We start from the raw sequence: 24800 nt of genomic DNA on the forward strand, positions 1-24800 counted from the left end.
CAGACCTCACCTCTACTACTGTGCCAGTCTCTATATACCAGACCATCTATACCATCTCCTCCCAGACCTCACCTCTACTACTGTGCCAGTCTCTATATACCAGACCATCTATACCATCTCCTCCCAGACCTCACCTCTACTACTGTGCCAGTCTCTATATACCCGACCATCTATACCATCTCCTCCCAGTCCTCACCTCTACTACTGTGCCAGTCTCTATATACCAGACCATCTATACCATCTCCTCCCAGACCTCACCTCTCCTACTGTGCCAGTCTATATACCAGACCATCTATACCATCTCCTCCCAGACCTCACCTCTACTACTGTGCCAGTCTATATACCAGACCATCTATACCATCTCCTCCCAGTCCTCACCTCTACTACTGTGCCAGTCTCTATATACCAGACCATCTATACCATCTCCTCTCAGACCTCACCTCTACTACTGTGCCAGTCTCTATATACCAGACCATCTATACCATCTCCTCCCAGTCCTCACCTCTACTACTGTGCCAGTCTCTATATACCAGACCATCTATACCATCTCCTCCCAGACCTCACCTCTACTACTGTGCCAGTCTCTATATACCAGACCATCTATACCATCTCCTCTCAGACCTCCCCTCTACTACTGTGCCAGTCTCTATATACCAGACCATCTATACCATCTCCTCCCAGTCCTCACCTCTCCTACTGTGCCAGTCTCTATATACCCGACCATCTATACCATCTCCTCCCAGTCCTCACCTCTACTACTGTGCCAGTCTCTATATACCCGACCATCTATACCATCTCCTCCCAGACCTCACCTCTACTACTGTGCCAGTCTCTATATACCAGACCATCTATACCATCTCCTCCCAGACCTCACCTCTACTACTGTGCCAGTCTCTATATACCCGACCATCTATACCATCTCCTCCCAGACCTCACCTCTACTGTGCCAGTCTCTATATACCAGACCATCTATACCATCTCCTCCCAGACCTCACCTCTACTACTGTGCCAGTCTCTATATACCAGACCATCTATACCATCTCCTCCCAGTCCTCACCTCTACTACTGTGCCAGTCTCTATATACCAGACCATCTATACCATCTCCTCCCAGTCCTCACCTCTACTACTGTGCCAGTCTCTATATACCAGACCATCTATACCATCTCCTCCCAGTCCTCACCTCTACTACTGTGCCAGTCTCTATATACCAGACCATCTATACCATCTCCTCCCAGACCTCACCTCTACTACTGTGCCAGTCTCTATATACCCGACCATCTATACCATCTCCTTCCAGACCTCACCTCTACTACTGTGCCAGTCTCTATATACCAGACCATCTATACCATCTCCTCCCAGTCCTCACCTCTACTACTGTGCCAGTCTCTATATACCCGACCATCTATACCATCTCCTCCCAGTCCTCACCTCTCCTACTGTGCCAGTCTCTATATACCCGACCATCTATACCATCTCCTCCCAGACCTCACCTCTACTACTGTGCCAGTCTCTATATACCCGACCATCTATACCATCTCCTCCCAGACCTCACCTCTACTACTGTGCCAGTCTCTATATACCCGACCATCTATACCATCTCCTCCCAGACCTCACCTCTACTACTGTGCCAGTCTCTATATACCAGACCATCTATACCATCTCCTCCCAGACCTCACCTCTACTACTGTGCCAGTCTCTATATACCAGACCATCTATACCATCTCCTCCCAGACCTCACCTCTACTACTGTGCCAGTCTCTATATACCAGACCATCTATACCATCTCCTCCCAGTCCTCACCTCTACTACTGTGCCAGTCTCTATATACCCGACCATCTATACCATCTCCTCCCAGACCTCACCTCTACTACTGTGCCAGTCTCTATATACCAGACCATCTATACCATCTCCTCCCAGACCTCACCTCTACTTCTGTGCCAGTCTCTATATACCAGACCATCTATACCACCTCCTCCCAGACCTCACCTCTCCTACTGTGCCAGTCTCTATATACCAGACCATCTATACCATCTACTCCCAGACCTCACCTCTACTACTGTGCCAGTCTCTATATACCCGACCATCTATACCATCTCCTCCCAGTCCTCACCTCTACTACTGTGCCAGTCTCTATATACCAGACCATCTATACCATCTCCTCCCAGACCTCACCTCTACTACTGTGCCAGTCTCTATATACCAGACCATCTATACCATCTCCTCCCAGGCCTCACCTCTACTACTGTGCCAGTCTCTATATACCAGACCATCTATACCATCTCCTCCCAGACCTCACCTCTACTACTGTGCCAGTCTCTATATACCAGACCATCTATACCATCTCCTCCCAGTCCTCACCTCTACTACTGTGCCAGTCTCTATATACCAGACCATCTATACCATCTCCTCCCAGACCTCACCTCTACTACTGTGCCAGTCTCTATATACCCGACCATCTATACCATCTCCTCCCAGACCTCCCCTCTACTACTGTGCCAGTCTCTATATACCCGACCATCTATACCATCTCCTCCCAGACCTCACCTCTACTACTGTGCCAGTCTCTATATACCTGACCATCTATACCATCTCCTCCCAGACCTCACCTCTACTACTGTGCCAGTCTCTATATACCCGACCATCTATACCATCTCCTCCCAGTCCTCACCTCTACTACTGTGCCAGTCTCTATATACCAGACCATCTATACCATCTCCTCCCAGGCCTCACCTCTACTACTGTGCCAGTCTCTATATACCAGACCATCTATACCATCTCCTCCCAGACCTCACCTCTACTACTGTGCCAGTCTCTATATACCAGACCATCTATACCATCTCCTCTCAGACCTCACCTCTACTACTGTGCCAGTCTCTATATACCCGACCATCTATACCATCTCCTCCCAGACCTCCCCTCTACTACTGTGCCAGTCTCTATATACCAGACTATCTATACCATCTCCTCCCAGACCTCACCTCTACTACTGTGCCAGTCTCTATATACCCGACCATCTATACCATCTCCTCCCAGACCTCACCTCTACTACTGTGCCAGTCTCTATATACCTGACCATCTATACCATCTCCTCCCAGACCTCACCTCTACTACTGTGCCAATTTCTATATACCAGACCATCTATACCATCTCCTCCCAGTCCTCACCTCTACTACTGTGCCAGTCTCTATATACCAGACCATCTATACCATCTCCTCCCAGACCTCACCTCTACTACTGTGCCAGTCTCTATATACCAGACCATCTATACCATCTCCTCCCAGACCTCACCTCTACTACTGTGCCAGTCTCTATATACCCGACCATCTATACCATCTCCTCCCAGTCCTCACCTCTACTACTGTGCCAGTCTCTATATACCCGACCATCTATACCATCTCCTCCCAGTCCTCACCTTTTAGGACACCTGCCTAACCACTGTGCCATCTCCTATACGCCAATCTATACCACCAAACCTGCTCATGCCATCCTCTATAGACCATACGTTCTATTCGGACTCCTGTGCCATCGTTTATACACCAGGGTCTCCAGTCTGTGGTCAGGGTATGATGGGAGTTGTAATTTTTCAACAGTTCGCAGATAAGTGTCCTACAGCCAACTCCAGGCCTCCTATATACTTCTGTGCCAGCCTCTATGAACCCAGCCTCCTGCACCAATACCTGGGCATCCCCATATACCAGATAACCTTCGCCGGCCATTGACACCACATAGCAGTGCCCTGAATCATGTGCCTCCCCTCCTAATGATCAGTATTGTCTCACCTGTATAACTGGCGCTCATGGAGCTGAAACAGAAGAAGACAAGGACGTCACTGATGAAACGGTTTACAGGAATTATCTACACAGCCGTCTCCAAACTGGGGACCTCCAGATGTTTCAAATCTACAATTCCAAGCATGCTGGGAGTTGTAGTTCTGCAACATATGGAGGTCCACAATTTGGAGACCTAGGCAGTAGACTCATGAAGCGCCCTCTATTGGGGTCTACAGGTAGCTAAAATATTCTAATGATTAAATGTATTAATAATAATAATAAATATATGGTTATAGAGAGATTTTGGGGCATTGTAACTCCAGGATATATATGAAGATTTACTCACCCTTTGATGTATAGATATTAATCCCGATATTACATCACTGTCCAGGTAATCGGCAACAGACCTGCGGGAATAATGTACACAGTGACTCTACCAGCAGAATAGTGAGTGCAGCTCTGGGATATAATACAGGATATTTTGTGTGCAGCTCAGTAAAGAGTCCCCTTTAATCCCTCATTATAATTCATTAAAGGGGTACTCCGGCCCTAAGACATCTTAACCCCTATCCAAAGGATAGGAGATAGGATGTCTGACCGCGGGGGTCACGCTGCTGGGGACCCCTGCAATCTTGCATTCGGCCCCCACCTCTTTGAGCTGCACGCCGCGGTGCCAGCTCACAAACTGCCGGGTGCCGACCACAGGGCCCCGCCCCCGCTATGCAAGTCTATGGGAGGGGGCGTCACGCCCCCTCCCATAGACTTGCATAGCGGGGGCGGGGGGAGGTTGTGACGTCACACGGGGGTGGAGTCGTGACGTCATGATACTCAGACCCCTTGGACGTCGCGGCCATCACGCCCCCTTCCATAGATTTGCATAGCGGGGGCGGGTTGGGGGGTGACGTCACAAGGTGGCGGAGTCGTGGCGTCACGATACTCTGGCCCTGTGGTTGTCACGGCCGTCATGCCCCCTCCTATAGACTTGCATAGCGGGGGCGGTTGTGACGTCACATGGGGGCAGAGTCGTGACGTCATGATACTCAGACCCCGTGGTCGTCGCGGCCGTTATGCCCGCTTCCATAGATTTGCATAGCGGGTGCGGGTTGGGGGTGTGACATCACACGGGGGCAGAGTCGTGACGTCACGATACTCCGGCCCCGTGGTCATCACGCGACAGCTTGTGAGATGGCAGTGCAGTGTGCAGCTCAAAGAAGTGGGTGTCGAATGCAAGATTGTTGGGGTCCCCAGCGGCGGGACCCCCGCGGTCAGACATCTTATCCCCTATCCTTTGGATAGGGTATAAGATGTCTTAGGGTCGGAGTACCCCCTTAAAACTTAACTTTTAATTCAGAAATTAAATGGTAACAGGTTCAAGATTGCCCCATAACCTCTGAGGACGTCTCACCTAGTGACGAAACATGTTGGGGGGCACTAACACCTTACCGTGGTATACACTGCAGGTATGCCTGGTGAACATTTCTGATATAATGAGCTTATAAAGCAACAAATAACATGAAGCAGATTGGTGTTCGTACGCGCTGGACTTTTAACCTTTACTTTGAACCTGTTACTCACCATTTAATTTCTGTATTAAAAGTGGAGTTTTAATCAATTATAGTGAGGGATAAAAGTGGACACTTTACTGTGTCTGGTTAAGGCTGAGCTGCATACAAATTAACTGTGGTTAGTCCACCTCTCATTTGGGTCCATTATGTTGGGTTATATATAACTCAGGATCAGTACAGGATACAGTGGGGCAAAAAAGTATTTAGTCAGCCACCAATTGTGCAAATTCTCCCACTTATAAAGATGAGAGGCTGTAATTTTTATCATAGGTTATAACCTCAACTATGAGAGACAGAATGAGAAAACAAATCCATAAAATCACATTGTCTGATTTTTAAAGAATTTATTTGCTAATTATGGTGGAAAATAAGTATTTGGTCACCTACAAACAAGCAAGATTTCTGTCTCTCACAGACCTGTAACATCTTCTTTAAGAGTCTCCTCTGTCCTCCACTCGTTACCTGTATTAATGACTCCTGTGTGAACTTCTTATCAGTATAAAAGACACCTGTCCACAACCTCAAACAGCCACACTCCAAACTTCACTATGGCCAAGACCAAAGATCTGTCGAAGGACACCAGAAACAAAATTGTAGACCTGCACCAGGCTGGGAAGACTGAATATGCAATAGGCAAGCAGCTTGGTGTGAAATCAACAGTGGGAGCAATTATTAGAAAATGGAAGACATACAAGACCACTGATAATCTCCCTCGATCTGGGGCTCCACGCAAGATCTCACCCCATGGTGTCAAATTGATCACAAGAACGGTGATCAAAAATCCCAGAACCACACAGGGAGACCTAGTGAATGACCTGCAGAGAGCTGGAACCAAAGTAACAAAGGCTACCATCAGTAACACACTACACCTCCAGGGACTCAAATCATGCAGTGCCAGACGTGTCTCCCTGCTTAAGCCAGTACATGTCTGGGCCTGTCTGAAGTTTGCTAGAGAGCATTTGGATGATCCAGAAGAGTATTGGGAGAATGTCATATGGTCAGATGAAACCAAGGTAGAACTTTTTGGTAAAAACTCAACTTGTTGTGTTTGGAGGAGAAAGAATGCTGAGTTGCATCCAAAGAACACCATACCTACTGTGAAGCATGGGGGTGGAGACATCATGCTTTGGGGCTGTTTTTCTGCCAAGGGACCAGGACGACTGATCCGTGTAAAGGAAAGAATGAATGCGGCCATGTATTGTGGAATTTATAGTGAAAACCTCCTTCCATCAGCAAGGGCATTGAAGATGAAACGTGGCTGGGTCTTTCAGCATGACAATGATCCCAAACACACCGACCGGGCAATGAAGGAGTGGCTTCGTAAGAAGCATTTTAAGGTCCTGGAGTGGCCTAGCCAGTCTCCAGATCTCAATCCCATAGAAAACCTTTGGAGGGAGTTGAAAGTCTGTGTTGCCTAGCGACAGCCCCAAAACATCACTGCTCTAGAGGAGATCTTCATGGAGGAATGGGCCAAAATACCAGCAACAGTGTGTGAGAACCTTGTGAAGACGTTTCACCTCTGTCATTGCCAACAAAGGGATTGAAATTAACGTTTGTTATTGACCAAATACTTATTTTCCACCATAATTTGCAAATAAATTCTTTAAGAATCAGACAATGTGATTTTATGGATTATTTCTCATTCTGTCTCTCATAGTTGAGGTTATAACCTATGATGGAAATTACAGCCTCTCATCTTTATAAGGGGGAGAATTTGTCTAATTGGTGGCTGACTAAATACTTTTTTGCCCCCCTGAATGACTGTCCTGTCCAGAATGACTTATTTTCTGATCCCCTATAGCTGAGCACTGTGTTTATAGGTATATGTAAAATATGTGTAACACGATAAACACTCCATAGACTGAGGGCTTGGAATTCCTTCAGTAGGCGCAGGCCCACATGTTCGCCCGTGAAGCGTGACTCGTGGGGTTCACTACGTGACATAGTGACATGTCCCTGTATAGCTGACGTTTCGTTCTCACCCGTTGTTCCGGACGGCCAGCTTAGACAGTGCATGGGTGATTTCTGCGCAGGCCAAGATGGCGCCGTGCCGTGTGTGCAGATCCGTGTCGGTGGTCAGTGGGAGGAGACGTGGTAAAACTGTAAGAGAGGATATCAGAGTATGTAACCACATATAATAGTAGTTTAATAGGTTAAATAAGGACAAACTTACCAGACTTGGTCATGTATTCGGGGGCGACTGGCGTGAGGTTGTGCAGGGCTTTGGTGGAGAGTTCACGGATCACACTGCAAGATATCAAGGTTTCTGCTTAATATCCACCAGTGTGCCTCCAGCTGTTGCAAAACTAAAACTCCCAGCATGCCCGGACAGCCAACGGCTGTCCGGGCATGCTGGGAGTTTTAGTTTTGCAACAGCTGGAGGCACACTGGTTGGGAAACACTGATCTATGGAGGACAAAGGGTCTAAGGTTCATACGCTATGGTTATATCTGTTTCTGGGAAAGCTGGGTGAAACCTGATACGGCAGGTCCACACACTATGGTTTTATCTGTTTGTGAGAAAGCTGCGTGACACCTGATATAATCATGGCGTGTGGACCTGCCATATATGTTTCTGGGAAAGCTGGATCACACCTGATATTGTAGGTCAATACACTATGGTTATATGTGTTTCTGGGAAAGCTGGGTGAAACCTGATACGGCAGGTCCACACACTATGGTTTTATCTGTTTGTGAGAAAGCTGCGTGACACCTGATATAATCATGGCGTGTGGACCTGCCATTTATGTTTCTGGGAAAGCTGGGTCACACCTGATATTGTAGGTCAATACACTATGGTTATATGTGTTTCTGGGAAAGCTGGGTGACACCTGATACGGCAGGTCCACACACTATGGTTTTATCTGTTTGTGAGAAAGCTGCGTGACACCTGATATAATCATGGCGTGTGGACCTGCCATATATGTTTCTGGGAAAGCTGTGTCACACCTGATATTGTAGGTCAATACACTATGGTTATATGTGTTTCTGGGAAAGCTGGGTGACACCTGATACGGCAGGTCTACACACTATGGTTTTATCTGTTTGTGAGAAAGCTGCGTGACACCTGATATAATCATGGCGTGTGGACCTGCCATATATGTTTCTGGGAAAGCTGTGTCACACCTGATATTGTAGGTCAATACACTATGGTTATATGTGTTTCTGGGAAAGCTGGGTGAAACCTGATACGGCAGGTCTACACACTATGGTTTTATCTGTTTGTGAGAAAGCTGTGTGACACCTGATATAATCATGGCGTGTGGACCTGCCATATATGTTTCTGGGAAAGCTGGGTCACACCTGATATTGTAGGTCAATACACTATGGTTATATGTGTTTCTGGGAAAGCTGGGTGACACCTGATACGGCAGGTCCACACACTATGGTTTTATCTGTTTGTGAGAAAGCTGCGTGACACCTGATATAATCATGGCGTGTGGACCTGCCATATATGTTTCTGGGAAAGCTGGGTCACACCTGATATTGTAGGTCAATACACTATGGTTATATGTGTTTCTGGGAAAGCTGGGTGACACCTGATACGGCAGGTCCACATGCTATGGTTTTATCTGTTTCTGAGAAAGCTGGGTGACACCTGATATAATTATGGCGTGTGGACCTGCCATATATGATTCTGAGAAAGCTGGGTCACACCTGATATTGTAGGTCCATACACTATGGTTGTATCTGTTTCTAGGAGAGCTGGGTGACACCTGATACGGCAGGTCCACACACACTATGATTTTATCTGTTTCTGAGAAAGCTGGGTGACACCTGATACGGCAGGTCCACATGCCATGGGTATATTTGTTTCTGGGAAAGCTGGGTGATACCTGATACGGAGGGTCCACATGCTAGGGTTTTATCTGTTTCTGAGAAAGCTGGGTGACACCTGATATAATTATGGTGTGTGGACCTGCCATATATGATTCTGAGAAAGCTGGGTCACACCTGATACGGTAGGTCCACATGCCATGGGTATATTTGTTTCTGGGAAAGCTGGGTGACACCTAATATGGCAGGTCCACATGCCATGATTATATCTGTTTCTGGGAAAGCTGGGTGACACCTGATACGGCAGGTCCACACACTATGGTTTTATCTGTTTCTGAGAAAGCTGGGTGACACCTGATATAATCATGGCGTGTGGACCTGCCATATATGTTTCTGGGAAAGCTGTGTCAAACCTGATATTGCAGGTCCACACACTGTGGTTATATGTGTTTCTGGGAAAGCTGGGTGACACCTAATATGGCAAGTCCACATGACATAGGTATATTTGTTTCTGGGAAAGCTGGGTGACACCTGATATGGAAGGTCCATTCGCCATGTTTATAAATGTTTCTGGAAAAGCTGGGTGACACCTGTTATGGCAGGTCCACACGCCATGGTTGTATCTGTTTATGGAAAAGCTGGGTAACACCTGATATAACCATGGTGTGTGGACCTGCCATATATGTTCCTGGGTAAGCTGGGGAACACTTGATATAGCAGGTTCACATGCCATGGTTATATCTGTTTCTGGGAAAGCTGGGTGACTCCTGATATGGCAGCTATTACAGTGTGTCTATCCGCAGTGGTGACAGCTGGCAAAGCTGGGTGACCACCTGAGTAAGGAGCTGCACTGAGCAGTCATATTGGCTGTCACTCGTGTGCGCGGTGAGAACACAAGAGATAAAGGAACAATGGCCGTTTTACTGCAGTTTCTGGGTGACAATGGCTCTTTGAAGCCGGATCTGGAAGATTACAGACATGGTGTCAGCAAAGAAAAGTGCGAGGACGAGAAAACAATAGACCGTGGTGATGAGAGGGAAGCTGCGGGATCAGGTGAGGGGATCACACGGACCAGGCTCACCGCACACAACCTTTTATTGCTGTTTCACAAAGAGATTTAGGGAAATGGATGATGTCAGCGGAGAGGGATGAAGAGACTATTGTGGTGCAGACTCTGTCCCAAACATCAAACAAGCTCCGTACTGTGGGAGTGAGGTCTGCTGCGGAACAGCGATTCGGTAATGGTGCAACATGTAGTGGTGCGGAGTATGGGGATACGGGGTATAGTGATATAGGATATAGTGGTGCAGTGTATAGTGATATAGGATATAGTAGTGCAGTGTATAGTGATATAGGATATAGTAGTGCAGGGTATAGTAGTGCAGTGTATAGTGATATAGGATATAGTAGTGCAGGGTATAGTGATATAGGATATAGTAGTGCAGGGTATAGTGATATAGGATATAGTAGTGCAGTGTATAGTGATATAGGATATAGTAGTGCAGTGTATAGTGATATAGGATATAATAGTGCAGGGTATAGTGATATAGGATATAGTAGTGCAGTGTATAGTGATATAGGATATAGTAGTGCAGGGTATAGTGATATAGGATATAATAGTGCAGGGTATAGTGATATAGGATATAGTAGTGCAGTGTATAGTGATATAGGATATAGTAGTGCAGTGTATAGTGATATAGGATATAATAGTGCAGGGTATAGTGATATAGGATATAGTAGTGCAGTGTATAGTGATATATGATATAGTAGTGCAGGGTATAGTGATATAGGATATAGTAGTGCAGTGTATAGTGATATAGGATATAGTAGTGCAGTGTATAGTGATATAGGATATAGTAGTGCAGTGTATAGTGATATAGGATATAGTAGTGCAGTGTATAGTGATATAGGATATAGTAGTGCAGTGTATAGTGATATAGGATATAGTAGTGCAGTGTATAGTGATATAGGATATAATAGTGCAGGGTATAGTGATATAGGATATAGTAGTGCAGTGTATAGTGATATAGGATATAGTAGTGCAGGGTATAGTGATATAGGATATAGTAGTGCAGTGTATAGTGATATAGGATATAGTAGTGCAGTGTATAGTGATATAGGATATAGTAGTGCAGGGTATAGTGATATAGGATATAGTAGTGCAGGGTATAGTGATATAGGATATAGTAGTGCAGGATATAGTGATATAGGATATAGTAGTGCAGTGTATAGTGATATATGATATAGTAGTGCAGGGTATAGTGATATAGGATATAGTAGTGCAGTGTATAGTGATATAGGATATAGTAGTGCAGTGTATAGTGATATAGGATATAGTAGTGCAGTGTATAGTGATATAGGATATAGTAGTGCAGTGTATAGTGATATAGGATATAGTAGTGCAGGGTATAGTGATATAGGATATAGTAGTGCAGGATATAGTGATATAGGATATAGTAGTGCAGGATATAGTGATATAGGATATAGTAGTGCAGGGTATAGTGATATAGGATATAGTAGTGCAGTGTATAGTGATATAGGATATAGTAGTGCAGGGTATAGTGATGTAGGATATAGTAGTGCAGGGTATAGTGATATAGAATATAGTAGTGAGGTGTATAGTGATATAGGATATAGTAGTGCAGTGTATAGTGATATAGGATATAGTGGTGCAGGGTATAGTGATATAGGATATAGTAGTGCAGGGTATAGTGATATAGGATATAGTAGTGCAGGATATAGTGATATAGGATATAGTAGTGCAGGATATAGTGATATAGGATATAGTAGTGCAGGGTATAGTGATATAGGATATAGTAGTGCAGGGTATAGTGGTGCAGGATATAGTAGTGCAGGGTATAGTGATATAGGATATAGTAGTGCAGTGTATAGTGATATAGGATATAGTAGTGCAGTGTATAGTGATATAGGATATAGTAGTGCAGGGTATAGTGATATAGGATATAGTAGTGCAGGGTATAGTGATATAGGATATAGTAGTGCAGGATATAGTGATATAGGATATAGTAGTGCAGGGTATAGTGATATAGGATATAGTAGTGCAGGGTATAGTGATATAGGATATAGTAGTGCAGTGTATAGTGATATAGGATATAATAGTGCAGGGTATAGTGATATAGGATATAGTAGTGCAGGGTATAGTGATATAGGATATAGTAGTGCAGTGTATAGTGATATAGGATATAGTAGTGCAGTGTATAGTGATATAGGATATAGTAGTGCAGGGTATAGTGATATAGGATATAGTAGTGCAGGGTATAGTGATATAGGATATAGTAGTGCAGGGTATAGTGATATAGGATATAGTAGTGCAGGATATAGTTATATAGGATATAGTAGTGCAGTGTATAGTGATATAGGATATAGTAGTGCAGGGTATAGTGATATAGGATATAGTAGTGCAGGATATAGTGATATAGGATATAGTAGTGCAGGGTATAGTGATATAGGATATAGTAGTGCAGGGTATAGTGATATAGGATATAGTAGTGCAGGGTATAGTGATATAGGATATAGTAGTGCAGTGTATAGTGATATAGGATATAGTAGTGCAGGGTATAGTGATATAGGATATAGTAGTGCAGTGTATAGTGATATAGGATATAGTAGTGCAGGGTATAGTGATATAGGATATAGTAGTGCAGGGTATAGTGATATAGGATATAGTAGTGCAGTGTATAGTGATATAGGGTATAGTAGTGCAGTGTATAGTGATATAGGATATAGTAGTGCAGTGTATAGTGATATAGGATATAGTAGTGCAGGGTATAGTGATATAGGATATAGTAGTGCAGGGTATAGTGATGTAGGATATAGTAGTGCAGGGTATAGTGATATAGGATATAGTAGTGCAGTGTATAGTGATATAGGATATAGTAGTGCAGTGTATAGTGATATAGGATATAGTAGTGCAGGGTATAGTGATATAGGATATAGTAGTGCAGTGTATAGTGATATAGGATATAGTAGTGCAGTGTATAGTGATATAGGATATAGTAGTGCAGGGTATAGTGATATAGGATATAGTAGTGCAGGGTATAGTGATATAGGATATAGTAGTGCAGTGTATAGTGATATAGGATATAGTAGTGCAGGGTATAGTGATATAGGATATAGTAGTGCAGTGTATAGTGATATAGGATATAGTAGTGCAGGGTATAGTGATATAGGATATATTAGTGCAGTGTATAGTAGTGCAGTGTATAGTAGTGCAGGGTATAGTAGTGCAGTGTATAGTGATATAGGATATAGTAGTGCAGTGTATAGTGATATAGGATATAGTAGTGCAGGGTATAGTGATATAGGATATAGTAGTGCAGGGTATAGTGATGTAGGATATAGTAGTGCAGGGTATAGTGATATAGGATATAGTAGTGCAGTGTATAGTGATATAGGATATAGTAGTGCAGGGTATAGTGATATAGGATATAGTAGTGCAGTGTATAGTGATATAGGATATAGTAGTGCAGGGTATAGTGATATAGGATATAGTAGTGCAGTGTATAGTGATATAGGATATAGTAGTGCAGGGTATAGTGATATAGGATATAGTAGTGCAGGGTATAGTGATATAGGATATAGTAGTGCAGGGTATAGTGATATAGGATATAGTAGTGCAGTGTATAGTGATATAGGATATAGTAGTGCAGGGTATAGTGATATAGGATATAGTAGTGCAGTGTATAGTAGTGCAGTGTATAGTAGTGCAGTGTATAGTAGTGCAGTGTATAGTAGTGCAGTGTATAGTGGTGCAGTGTATAGTGGTGCAGTGTATAGTGGTGCAGGATATAGTAGTGCAGTGTATAGTAGTGCAGTGTATAGTAGTGCAGTGTATAGTAGTGCAGTGTATAGTGGTGCAGTGTATAGTGGTGCAGGGTATAGTAGTGCAGGGTATAGTAGTGCAGTGTATAGTAGTGCAGTGTATAGTAGTGCAGTGTATAGTAGTGCAGGATATAGTAGTGCAGGATATAGTAGTGCAGGATATAGTAGTGCAGTGTATAGTGATATAGGATATAGTAGTGCAGGGTATAGTAGTGCAGGGTATAGTAGTGCAGGATATAGTAGTGCAGGATATAGTAGTGCAGTGTATAGTAGTGCAGTGTATAGTAGTGCAGGATATAGTAGTGCAGTGTATAGTAGTGCAGTGTATAGTGATATAGGATATAGTAGTGCAGTGTATAGTGATATAGGATATAGTAGTGCAGTGTATAGTGATATAGGATATAGTAGTGCAGTGTATAGTGATATAGGATATAGTAGTGCAGTGTATAGTGATATAGGATATAGTAGTGCAGGGTATAGTGATATAGGATATAGTAGTGCAGTGTATAGTGATATAGGATATAGTAGTGCAGTGTATAGTGATATAGGATATAGTAGTGCAGTGTATAGTGATATAGGATATAGTAGTGCAGTGTATAGTGATATAGGATATAGTAGTGCAGTGTATAGTGATATAGGATATAGTAGTGCAGTGTATAGTAGTGCAGTGTATAGTAGTGCAGTGTATAGTAGTGCAGTGTATAGTGGTGCAGTGTATAGTGGTGCAGTGTATAGTGGTGCAGGGTATAGTAGTGCAGGATATAGTAGTGCAGTGTATAGTAGTGCAGTGTATAGTAGTGCAGTGTATAGTAGTGCAGTGTATAGTGGTGCAGTGTATAGTGGTGCAGGGTATAGTAGTGCAGGATATAGTAGTGCAGTGTATAGTAGTGCAGTGTATAGTAGTGCAGTGTATAGTAGTGCAGGATATAGTAGTGCAGGATATAGTAGTGCAGGATATAGTAGTGCAGTGTATAGTGATATAGGATATAGTAGTGCAGGGTATAGTAGTGCAGGGTATAGTAGTGCAGGATATAGTAGTGCAGGATATAGTAGTGCAGTGTATAGTAGTGCAGTGTATAGTAGTGCAGTGTATAGTAGTGCAGGATATAGTAGTGCAGTGTATAGTGATATAGGATATAGTAGTGCAGGATATAGTAGTGCAGGGTATAGTAGTGCAGGATATAGTAGTGCAGGATATAGTAGTGCAGTGTATAGTGATATAGGATATAGTAGTGCAGGGTATAGTAGTGCAGGGTATAGTAGTGCAGTGTATAGTGATATAGGGTATAGTGGTGCAGGATATAGTAGTGCAGTGTATAGTGATATAGGATATAGTAGTGCAGTGTATAGTAGTGCAGTGTATAGTAGTGCAGTGTATAGTAGTGCAGTGTATAGTGGTGCAGTGTATAGTGGTGCAGTGTATAGTAGTGCAGTGTATAGTAGTGCAGTGTATAGTGGTGCAGTGTATAGTGGTGCAGGGTATAGTAGTGCAGTGTATAGTAGTGCAGGATATAGTAGTGCAGGATATAGTAGTGCAGGATATAGTAGTGCAGTGTATAGTAGTGCAGTGTATAGTAGTGCAGGATATAGTGGTGCAGTGTATAGTGGTGCAGGGTATAGTAGTGCAGTGTATAGTAGTGCAGTGTATAGTAGTGCAGTGTATAGTAGTGCAGGATATAGTAGTGCAGGATATAGTAGTGCAGGATATAGTAGTGCAGTGTATAGTAGTGCAGTGTATAGTAGTGCAGGATATAGTAGTGCAGGATATAGTAGTGCAGGATATAGTAGTGCAGTGTATAGTAGTGCAGTGTATAGTAGTGCAGGATATAGTAGTGCAGTGTATAGTAGTGCAGGATATAGTAGTGCAGTGTATAGTGGTGCAGGATATGGCGATATATCCGTGCAGTGACACAGACTATGACATTACAGGTTATGATATTTCCCTAATAACCCGTTGTTTTGCTCCATGGAGAATCCCTTTAAGGGGCACCCTGCACTTCCCGCTATATAAACACCTCGGGCCCGGGCGGCTGTGTGTGTATCCTGACATGGCCCGCAGGCGTGTTTGCAGGTTTTTTTGCACAGATATTGTGTATTGTGTGGAGAATGTTGCTGGTGGCGGTGATATTTTCTTCACCTGGGAACTGGCGGGGTTTTCTGTTCCACCTGTTTGTCAGGTTTAGGTCCGGGCACAGGTGGCGGTGGCTGCGGGACGTGGTGCTGAACCCACAGGGGGGGGGGGCACACAACGTCTGGCGTCATTCCAGAGAGGGCCGACAGGGGGCAGCAGTATGCGAGATGAAATACAACTAACCTGCGCTGATACACTGTAACAAACCTTTTTTTGGGGGGGGAATCTTAGACCCTAAGGCAGTGTTTCCCAACCAGGGTGCCTCCAGCTGTTGCAAAACTACAACTCCCAGCATGCCCGGACAGCCGTTGGCTGTCCGGGCATGCTGGGAGTTGTAGTTTTGCAACAGCTGGAGGCACCCTGGTTGGGAAACACTGCCCTAAGGGGCCACTCCGGCTTTGTTGACACCAACAGTGACCGTGGCGGGTGCGGCCCAGAGTTACTGTAAACAGACTGTGTGTGCAAACAAGAGGATCCCGCAGCCGCCGGATGGAACCTATGGATACCAGGGATCGGGCCGCGGCCCTGCGGAGGGTTTACATAATAAACAATACAACTTGTCCGCACAGGAGACCAGGCCGGATCCCCACAATCCTTATAATACATCATTTTTAGGGATGTTGGGTTAATGGAAGTTACTCCGCAACCAGGGTGCCTCCAGCTGTTGCGAAACTACAACTTACAGCAGTGGTTAGGAAAACACTGACAGGACAGGAAAGCTGGGTGACAACTGGCTGTCACCGTGTTATCCAACATGCATGGCTTCCCGTATCAGGTGTTGGCTGCCATATTAGGTGTCACCCAGCTTTCTCAAGAACAGATATATCCATGGTGTGTGGACCTGACATATCAGGTGTCACCCAGCTTTCCCAGAAACTGATATAAACATGGTGTGTAGACCTGAGAATCTTTGTTCCATGTAGATCAGTGTTTCCCGATCAATGTGCCTCCGGCTATTGTAAAACTACAACTCCTAAAATGCCCAGATGGGAAAGCTGGGTGACAACCAATATGACTGCTTGTGCAGCTGGTTGTCACCCAGCTTTCCCAACTGTCACTGAGTTATCCAACATGCACTGCAGGTAGACACATTGTTATGGCTGCTGTCTCAGGTGTCACCCAGCTTTCTAAGGCACAGATATAACCTTGCTGAGTGGACATATCAGGTGTCACCCAGCTTTTCCGGAAACCGATTTAAACATGGTGTGTGGACCTGAGAATCTTATCCCGTGTAGATCAGTGTTTCCCGATGCAAAACTATAACTCCCAGCATGGATTATCTCTGTATGCTGGGAGTTGTACTTTTGCAACAGCTGAGGGTTTGTTACTTTTGCATCCCAGTCCTCACAATACTCTGTGAGCTCCAGATTGATCCATTGTATCAGGACCAGAGAGACATTTGTGCCGCTGCTCTTCTTGATTGGCTGTCCGGGCATGCTGGGGATTGTAGTGCTGCAGCAGCTGGAGAGCCACAGATTGGGGAACACACTAGGATTCTGCAGGGCGTTTTTCGGGGGGGCCACATGTTAGCTAAGAGGCAATAGGGCAGTGTTTCCCAACCAGGGTGCCTCCAGCTGTTAACAAAACTATAACTCCCAGCATGCCCGGATACAGTTGTCTTAGCCCTTCCTGATAGTCTGCCCCTGTGCAGTGCAGTGTTTCCCAACCAGGGCGCCTCCTGCTGTTGCAGAACTACAAATCCCAGTATGCCCAGACAGTCAACGGCTGTTGGGGCATACGGGGAGTTGTAGTTGTGCAACAGCTGGAGGCACCCTGGTTGGGAAACACTGCCCTGCAGACTATGATGAAGGGATAAAACAACTATGTCTGGGCATGCTGGGAGCTGTAGTTTTATCAACAGCAGGAGGCACCCTGGTTGGGAACCACTGCTCTGCAGACTATGATGAAGGGATAAAACAACTATGTCCGGGCATGCTGGGAGCTGTAGTTTTATCAACAGCTGGAGGCACCCTGGTTGGGAACCACTGCTCTGCAGACTATGATGAAGGGATAAAACAACTATGTCCGGGCATGCTGGGAGCTGTAGTTTTGTCAACAGCTGGAGGCACCCTGGTTGGGAACCACTGCTCTGCAGACTAGGATGAAGGGATAAAACAACTATGTCCGGGCATGCTGGGAGCTGTAGTTTTATCAACAGCGGGAGGCGCCCTGGTTGGGAACCACTGCTCTGCAGACTATGATGAGGGGATAAAACAACTATGTCCGGGCATGCTGGGAGCTGTAGTTTTATCAACAGCTGGAGGCACCCTGGTTGGGAACCACTGCTCTGCAGACTATGATGAAGGGATAAAACAACTATGTCCGGGCATGCTGGGAGCTGTAGTTTTGTCAACAGCTGGAGGCACCCTGGTTGGGAACCACTGCTCTGCAGACTATGATGAAGGGATAAGACAACTATGTCCGGGCATGCTGGGAGCTGTAGTTTTATCAACAGCTGGAGGCACCCTGGTTGGGAACCACTGCTCTGCAGACTATGATGAAGGGATAAAACAACTATGTCCGGGCATGCTGGGAGCTGTAGTTTTATGAACAGCTGGAGGCGCCCTGGTTGGGAACCACTGCCCTGCTGACTATGATGAAGGGATAAGACAACTATGTCCGGGCATGCTGGGAGCTGTAGTTTTATCAACAGCTGGAGGCACCCTGGTTGGGAACCACTGCTCTGCAGACTATGATGAAGGGATAAGACAACTATGTCCGGGCATGCTGGGAGCTGTAGTTTTATCAACAGCTGGAGGCACCCTGGTTGGGAACCACTGCTCTGCAGACTATGATGAAGGGATAAAACAACTATGTCCGGGCATGCTGGGAGCTGTAGTTTTATCAACAGCTGGAGGCACCCTGGTTGGGAACCACTGCTCTGCAGACTATAATGAAGGGATAAGACAACTATGTCCGGGCATGCTGGGAGCTGTAGTTTTATCAACAGCTGGAGGCACCCTGGTTGGGAACCACTGCCCTGCTGACTATGATGAAGGGATAAGACAACTATGTCCGGGCATGCTGGGAGCTGTAGTTTTATCAACAGCTGGAGGCACCCTGGTTGGGAACCACTGCCCTGCTGACTATGATGAAGGGATAAGACAACTATGTCCGGGCATGCTGGGAGCTGTAGTTTTATCAACAGCTGGAGGCACCCTGGTTGGGAACCACTGCTCTGCAGACTATGATGAAGGGATAAGACAACTATGTCCGCCCCATTCCGGATTAGATATAAACAGATACTTACATGTCCCAGTGATTGATCTTCATCTCCACCAGGTGATCGATCATGGCCGTGGTGTATTCTGGGAAAGCGGTGACAAAGACGCTGAGAGGGGAGAACGATAGATTTTAATCAGTCGCGCATTACACGCACATTCCGATAATCCGGCATCAGAAAGTCACCCTAAAATTCTCATTGTTATAATTGGGAATATCTGATAATCTGGCATAGACTAAAGGAGATGTGATGTATCCACCAGTGTTTCCTAACCAGTGTGCCTCCAGCTGTTGCAAAACTACAACACCCAGCATGCCCGGACAGCCAAAGGCTGTCCGGGCATGCTGGGAGTTGTAGTTTTGCAACAGAGACAGAGATAAGTGTATTGCAGAGAGGTCCTTGTTTAGCCTTCTCCTCTCTGGCACAAACTAAATTCTCTGGTATATACTTTTTGTACGTTATCTTTACAGCGTGGACAGAAGCAGCAACAGCTTTCGGCTGTCCGGGCATGCTGGGAGTTGTAGTTTTGCAACAGAGACAGAGATAAGTGTATTGCAGAGAGGTGCTTGTTTAGCCTTCTCCTCTCTGGCACAGACTATATTCTCTGGTTTATACTTTTTGTACGTTATCTTTACAGCGTGGACAGAAGCAGCAACAGCTTTCGGCTGTCCGGGCATGCTGGGAGTTGTAGTTTTGCAACAGAGATAAGTGTATTGCAGAGAGGTCCTTGTTTAGCCTTCTCCTCTCTGGCACAGACTATATTCTCTGGTATTTACGCTTTGTACGTTATCTTTACAGCGTGGACAGAAGCAGCAACAGCTTTAGGCTGTCCGGGCATGCTGGGAGTTTTAGTTTTGCAACAGAGACAGAGATGAGTGTATTGCAGAGAGGTCCTTGTTTAGCCTTCTCCTCTCTGACACAGACTATATTCTCTGGTATTTACGCTTTGTACGATATCTTTACAGCGTGGACAGAAGCAGCAACAGCTTTCGGCTGTCCGGGCATGCTGGGAGTTGCAGTTTTTCAAGAGAGACAGAGATAAGTGTATTACAGAGAGGTCCTTGTTTAGCCTTCTCCTCTCTGGCATACACTATATTCTCTGGCATATACTCTTTGTACGTTATCTTTACAGCGTGGACAGAAGCAGCAACAGCTTTCGGCTGTCCGGGCATGCTGGGAGTTGTAGTTTTGCAATAGCTGGAGGCACATTGGTTGGAAAACACTGATATTATGAATAGCTAGGTTTGTGTGATTGTCTGAACCAGAATACAAGTACACTCGACCAAGCTGAGCGTGCATGTGTATGGGAGGAGAGAGTTATCAAGCACACACTTTCCCTCAATCCTCCCATACAGCCAACTTTATATCAAAAGACAAACTCAGCTCTGCTACATCTGTACATACAGATACAAAGGAGGAAGAGATTTGGGCTTTATCCAGACAACACCCGAGTTGACAATTTTTGGGGGTGTCCATAGTACCTGATGTTTAGGAAGCAATTCACTCTGTTACCGACTGCAAAGTAGTCCGCGGTGGTCAGGATTTCGATGCCGTGTGGGAAAGTGCCCTGAGGGGGGGAGAGAACAACGGGAAGGGGGTAAGAAGTCACCTGTTATAGGATCCAGACAAAATCAGGGGTAAAGCAGGCACAGGGGTTAATAGGTGAAGGTGAGGGGGGGGGGGGGGGGGGGGAGAGAGTTCATATTTGGGATTGCTGGGTGAAATAGGGGGTAGGGTCATGCTGGGGGTAATGGATGGGGTTGGGGGGGTGATGGCTAGGAGAGCTGGGTGAGGTGCAGGCGGTAAATTGCTGGAGAGGGGGGGTCATGGTTAGATGGTTAGGAAAGCTGGGTGACATGCAGGGGGAGGAGGCACACTATGGGTTAATTGCTGGAGTTGGGGGGTCATGGTTAGGAAAGCTGGGTGACATGTATGGTGTGGTGCCACGATGGGGTTAAATGGCTGGAGTTGGTGAGGATTCATGGTTAGGAGAGCTGGGTGAGGTGTAGGGGGTGTCAGCACACTATTGGTAAACGGTTAGCAGAGCTGGGTGAGGTGTAGGGGGTGTCAGCACACTATTGGTAAACGGTTAGCAGAGCTGGGTGAGGTGTAGGGGGTGTCAGCACACCATGGGTTAATGGTTAGCAGAGCTGGGTGAGGTGTAGGGGGTGTCAGCACACTATTGGTAAACGGTTAGCAGAGCTGGGTGAGGTGTAGGGGGTGTCAGCACACCATGGGTTAATGGTTGGAGGTGGCAGCACATAGTGGGTTAATGGCTACAGGTTGGCAGGGGGTCATGTTTGCAAAGCTGGGTGGCGGCACGCTGGGGGTTAACGGCTGGTAAGTCACTGTACCTGTCTCCCCACATTCTCCTGGAACGCCGCCTGCAGAACAAGAGGACAAACAAAGGAAAATGAGACGCGAGCAGAATAATGCGAAACAGTCAGGACGGGGCGACATCCCGCCAGAGAGCAGACCCCCCCCCCCCTCATATATATATATATATATATATATATATATATATATACGGGGGGCCGCATGTCACATGACCAAACATCCATACATATCTCTACTGATACATTGTAGCAAATCCCCATCCTAGACTCCATGCTGAGAGCCCCATCCTAGACTCCATGCTGAGAGCCCCATCCTAGACTCCATGCTGAGAGCCACATCCTAGACTCCATGCTGAGAGCCCCATCCTAGACTCCATGCTGAGAGCCCCATCCTAGACTCCAAGCTGAGAGCCCCATCCTAGACTCCAAGCTGAGAGCCCCATCCTAGACTCCATGCTGAGAGCCCCATCCTAGACTCCATGCTGAGAGCCCCATCCTAGACTCCATGCTGAGAGCCCCATCCTAGACTCCATGCTGAGAGCCACATCCTAGACTCCATGCTGAGAGCCCCATCCTAGACTCCATGCTGAGAGCCCCATCCTAGACTCCATGCTGAGAGCCCCATCCTAGACTCCATGCTGAGAGCCCCATCCTAGACTCCATGCTGAGAGCCCCATCCTAGACTCCATGCTGAGAGCCCCATCCTAGACTCCATGCTGAGAGCCCCATCCTAGACTCCATGCTGAGAGCCCCATCCTAGACTCCATGCTGAGAGCCCCATCCTAGACTCCATGCTGAGAGCCCCATCCTAGACTCCATGCTGAGAGCCCCATCCTAGACTCCATGCTGAGAGCCCCATCCTAGACTCCATGCTGAGAGCCCCATTTTAGACTCCATGCTGAGAGCCCCATCCTAGACTCCAAGCTGAGAGCCGCATCCTAGACTCCATGCTGAGAGCCCCATCCTAGACTCCAAGCTGAGAGCCGCATCCTAGACTCCATGCTGAGAGCCCCATCCTACACTCCATGCTGAGAGCCCCATCCTACACTCCATGCTGAGAGCCCCATCCTAGACTCCATGCTGAGAGCCGCATCCTAGACTCCATGCTGAGAGCCCCATCCTACACTCCATGCTGAGAGCCCCATCCTAGACTCCATGCTGAGAGCCCCATCCTAGACTCCATGCTGAGAGCCCCATCCTAGACTCCATGCTGAGAGCCGCATCCTAGACTCCATGCTGAGAGCCCCATCCTAGACTCCATACTGAGAGCCCTCACCCTGCACCCACATGTAACAAACCCTCAGCTGTGAGACAGTATTAGGTCTGTACAAGTGTTGTGCCCATTCACTCACAGCAAGCAGAGATCTTGTAAAGTAATGAGGATTTTGTTGTGATGCTTTCCAATAAGTCAGTGTTTCCCAAGCAGGCGGTGGCATGCTGGGAGTTGTAGTTTTGCAACAGCTGGAGGCCCAACCCCTGCTTGGGAAACACTGCAATAAGCCTGTTGGTTAATGATAACATAAAGCTAATAACTTCTCACAGCTGAGGGTTTGTTACACATGTATTCCAGACTGTGACCCCCCTGCTCAGGTGAAGCTTCTGCCCCGTCCCCCAGGGGGCGCTGTGTTCCTCGGACGCCCAGGTTTGCTGTGTTTACAATATAGAACAAAAGATCCCAGCAACGCACAGGAACAGTAGAGTTGGTAATACTAGCCCCGAGCTATGGTTACCAGGAGGAACAGTAAGAGCATCGCCCGGGTGCCTGGGTTACCGCACGTGAGGCACAACGCCCCCCGCAGGGGGTCACCCTGTTTGTCAGAAGGGCCGACTAGTTTTATATAACTAGTAGTAAAACATAGAAGCTTTATTACAGAAGCAGCGCCACTCTGGTCCTCAGGTCGTGTGCGGAATTGCAGCTCAGTGAATGGAGCTGTAATACCGTACCCCACCTGAGGACACTGTGGCACTGTTTTTGGCTGAAAGCAGCCATGTTTTTCTTCATCCCGGATACTATTGATTATACCTTGTTCTTCAACTAGAGTTCAAATCCTCTGCTTGCTTTACAATCAGCGCCACCCCGGTCCTCAGGTCATGAGTGGTATTGCAGCTCAGTGAATAGAGCCGAGTTGTAATACCGCACACAGCCTGAGGACAGGAGTGACGCTGTTTTTTGGAGGAAAGCAGCCATGTTTATACTAACTAGTGTTCAAAACCTCTACTTGCTTTACATTCAGCGCCACCCCTGTCCTCAGGTCGCATGTGGTATTACAACGTCAACTGAAGCGAATGGGGCCAAGCCGCAATACCAGACGCAACCTGTATACAAGAGTGGCGCTGTTTCTGGAAGAAAGGGGCTATGTTTTTTTTTTATCCTGGATTACCCCCTTAATCACCATTGTTAAGATCTCTGCTTGCTGACACAAACCAACCCCCAAATCAGTGTTTCCCAATGAGGGGGCTTCCTCCAGCTGTTGCAAAACTACAACTCCCAGCATGCCCGGATAGCAAAAGACTGTCCGGGCATGCTGGGAGTTGTAGTTCTGCAAGAGCTGGATGCCCCCTGGTTTGAGCTGAAATCTTACCGATGCGGCCCGTCTGCAGTTCACGTCGCGATCAAAGATGGCGGCAATGATTAGCCCGCTGCAAGACAGAAAGGAAGAAAATAGAAGTCAGCCAGCTCGCCCAGGCTCCAGAAGAGCAAATACATGTGGTGTATCTATGTTTAAATGCGCTTAGTAAAGTTACAGATCACAAGAAGAACTATTTATTCATTCAGCTTTTCCAGACTCCTGAATGGCAAACCTGCCTATTGTAATATTAGTTAAATATAGTATCTGGCAGCTGTAGCTGTCAGGTGCCCAGAGACCACCAGTGGAGCCGAGACCCCGAATGGATCATGATCCAGCTTTCCCTGAGATATGAATAGCAAATCAGATATCAGTATAACTTCTAGAGGAGGAGCTGAATATTAGAACATACATAGCTGTGTGTGCCATTCAGAAACCTAGGAAAGCTGGGCATGACTGCTATTACAGCCAAGAGAAAAATTATCACCCAGCTTTCCCAGTCTGCCTTTAAGAATTGTGACCCAATAGAGCTGCCATGACAGAAAAAACTGGAGGAGGTTCCGTATATCAGTGGATACATAGCTATATG

The 24800-nt window shown here is 46.2% G+C and overlaps 1 protein-coding gene across 5 annotated transcripts in view; it reads right to left on the reverse strand.

Annotated features, from left to right (window-relative positions):
- Positions 1-3719: 3719 nt before the first annotated feature.
- TBCD (tubulin folding cofactor D) overlaps positions 3720-24800 on the reverse strand; it is a 324749-nt gene continuing 303668 nt past the window's right edge. For all 5 annotated transcript variants that reach the window (XM_056553201.1, XM_056553204.1, XM_056553202.1 and 2 more), the window contains exons 16-23: positions 24227-24284; positions 21663-21692; positions 20790-20875; positions 19336-19416; positions 7510-7583; positions 7319-7436; positions 4118-4178; positions 3720-3803 (exon numbers count right to left, since the gene is read on the reverse strand). In XM_056553201.1, the coding sequence (XP_056409176.1) occupies positions 3777-3803; positions 4118-4178; positions 7319-7436; positions 7510-7583; positions 19336-19416; positions 20790-20875; positions 21663-21692; positions 24227-24284 (535 nt within the window). In that variant the 3' untranslated portion in view covers positions 3720-3776. The remainder of the gene's footprint in view (positions 3804-4117; positions 4179-7318; positions 7437-7509; positions 7584-19335; positions 19417-20789; positions 20876-21662; positions 21693-24226; positions 24285-24800) is intronic.

The sequence above is a fragment of the Hyla sarda genome, unplaced genomic scaffold (genome assembly GCF_029499605.1).
Source record: "Hyla sarda isolate aHylSar1 unplaced genomic scaffold, aHylSar1.hap1 scaffold_259, whole genome shotgun sequence".
NCBI classification, from domain to species: Eukaryota; Metazoa; Chordata; class Amphibia; order Anura; family Hylidae; genus Hyla; species Hyla sarda.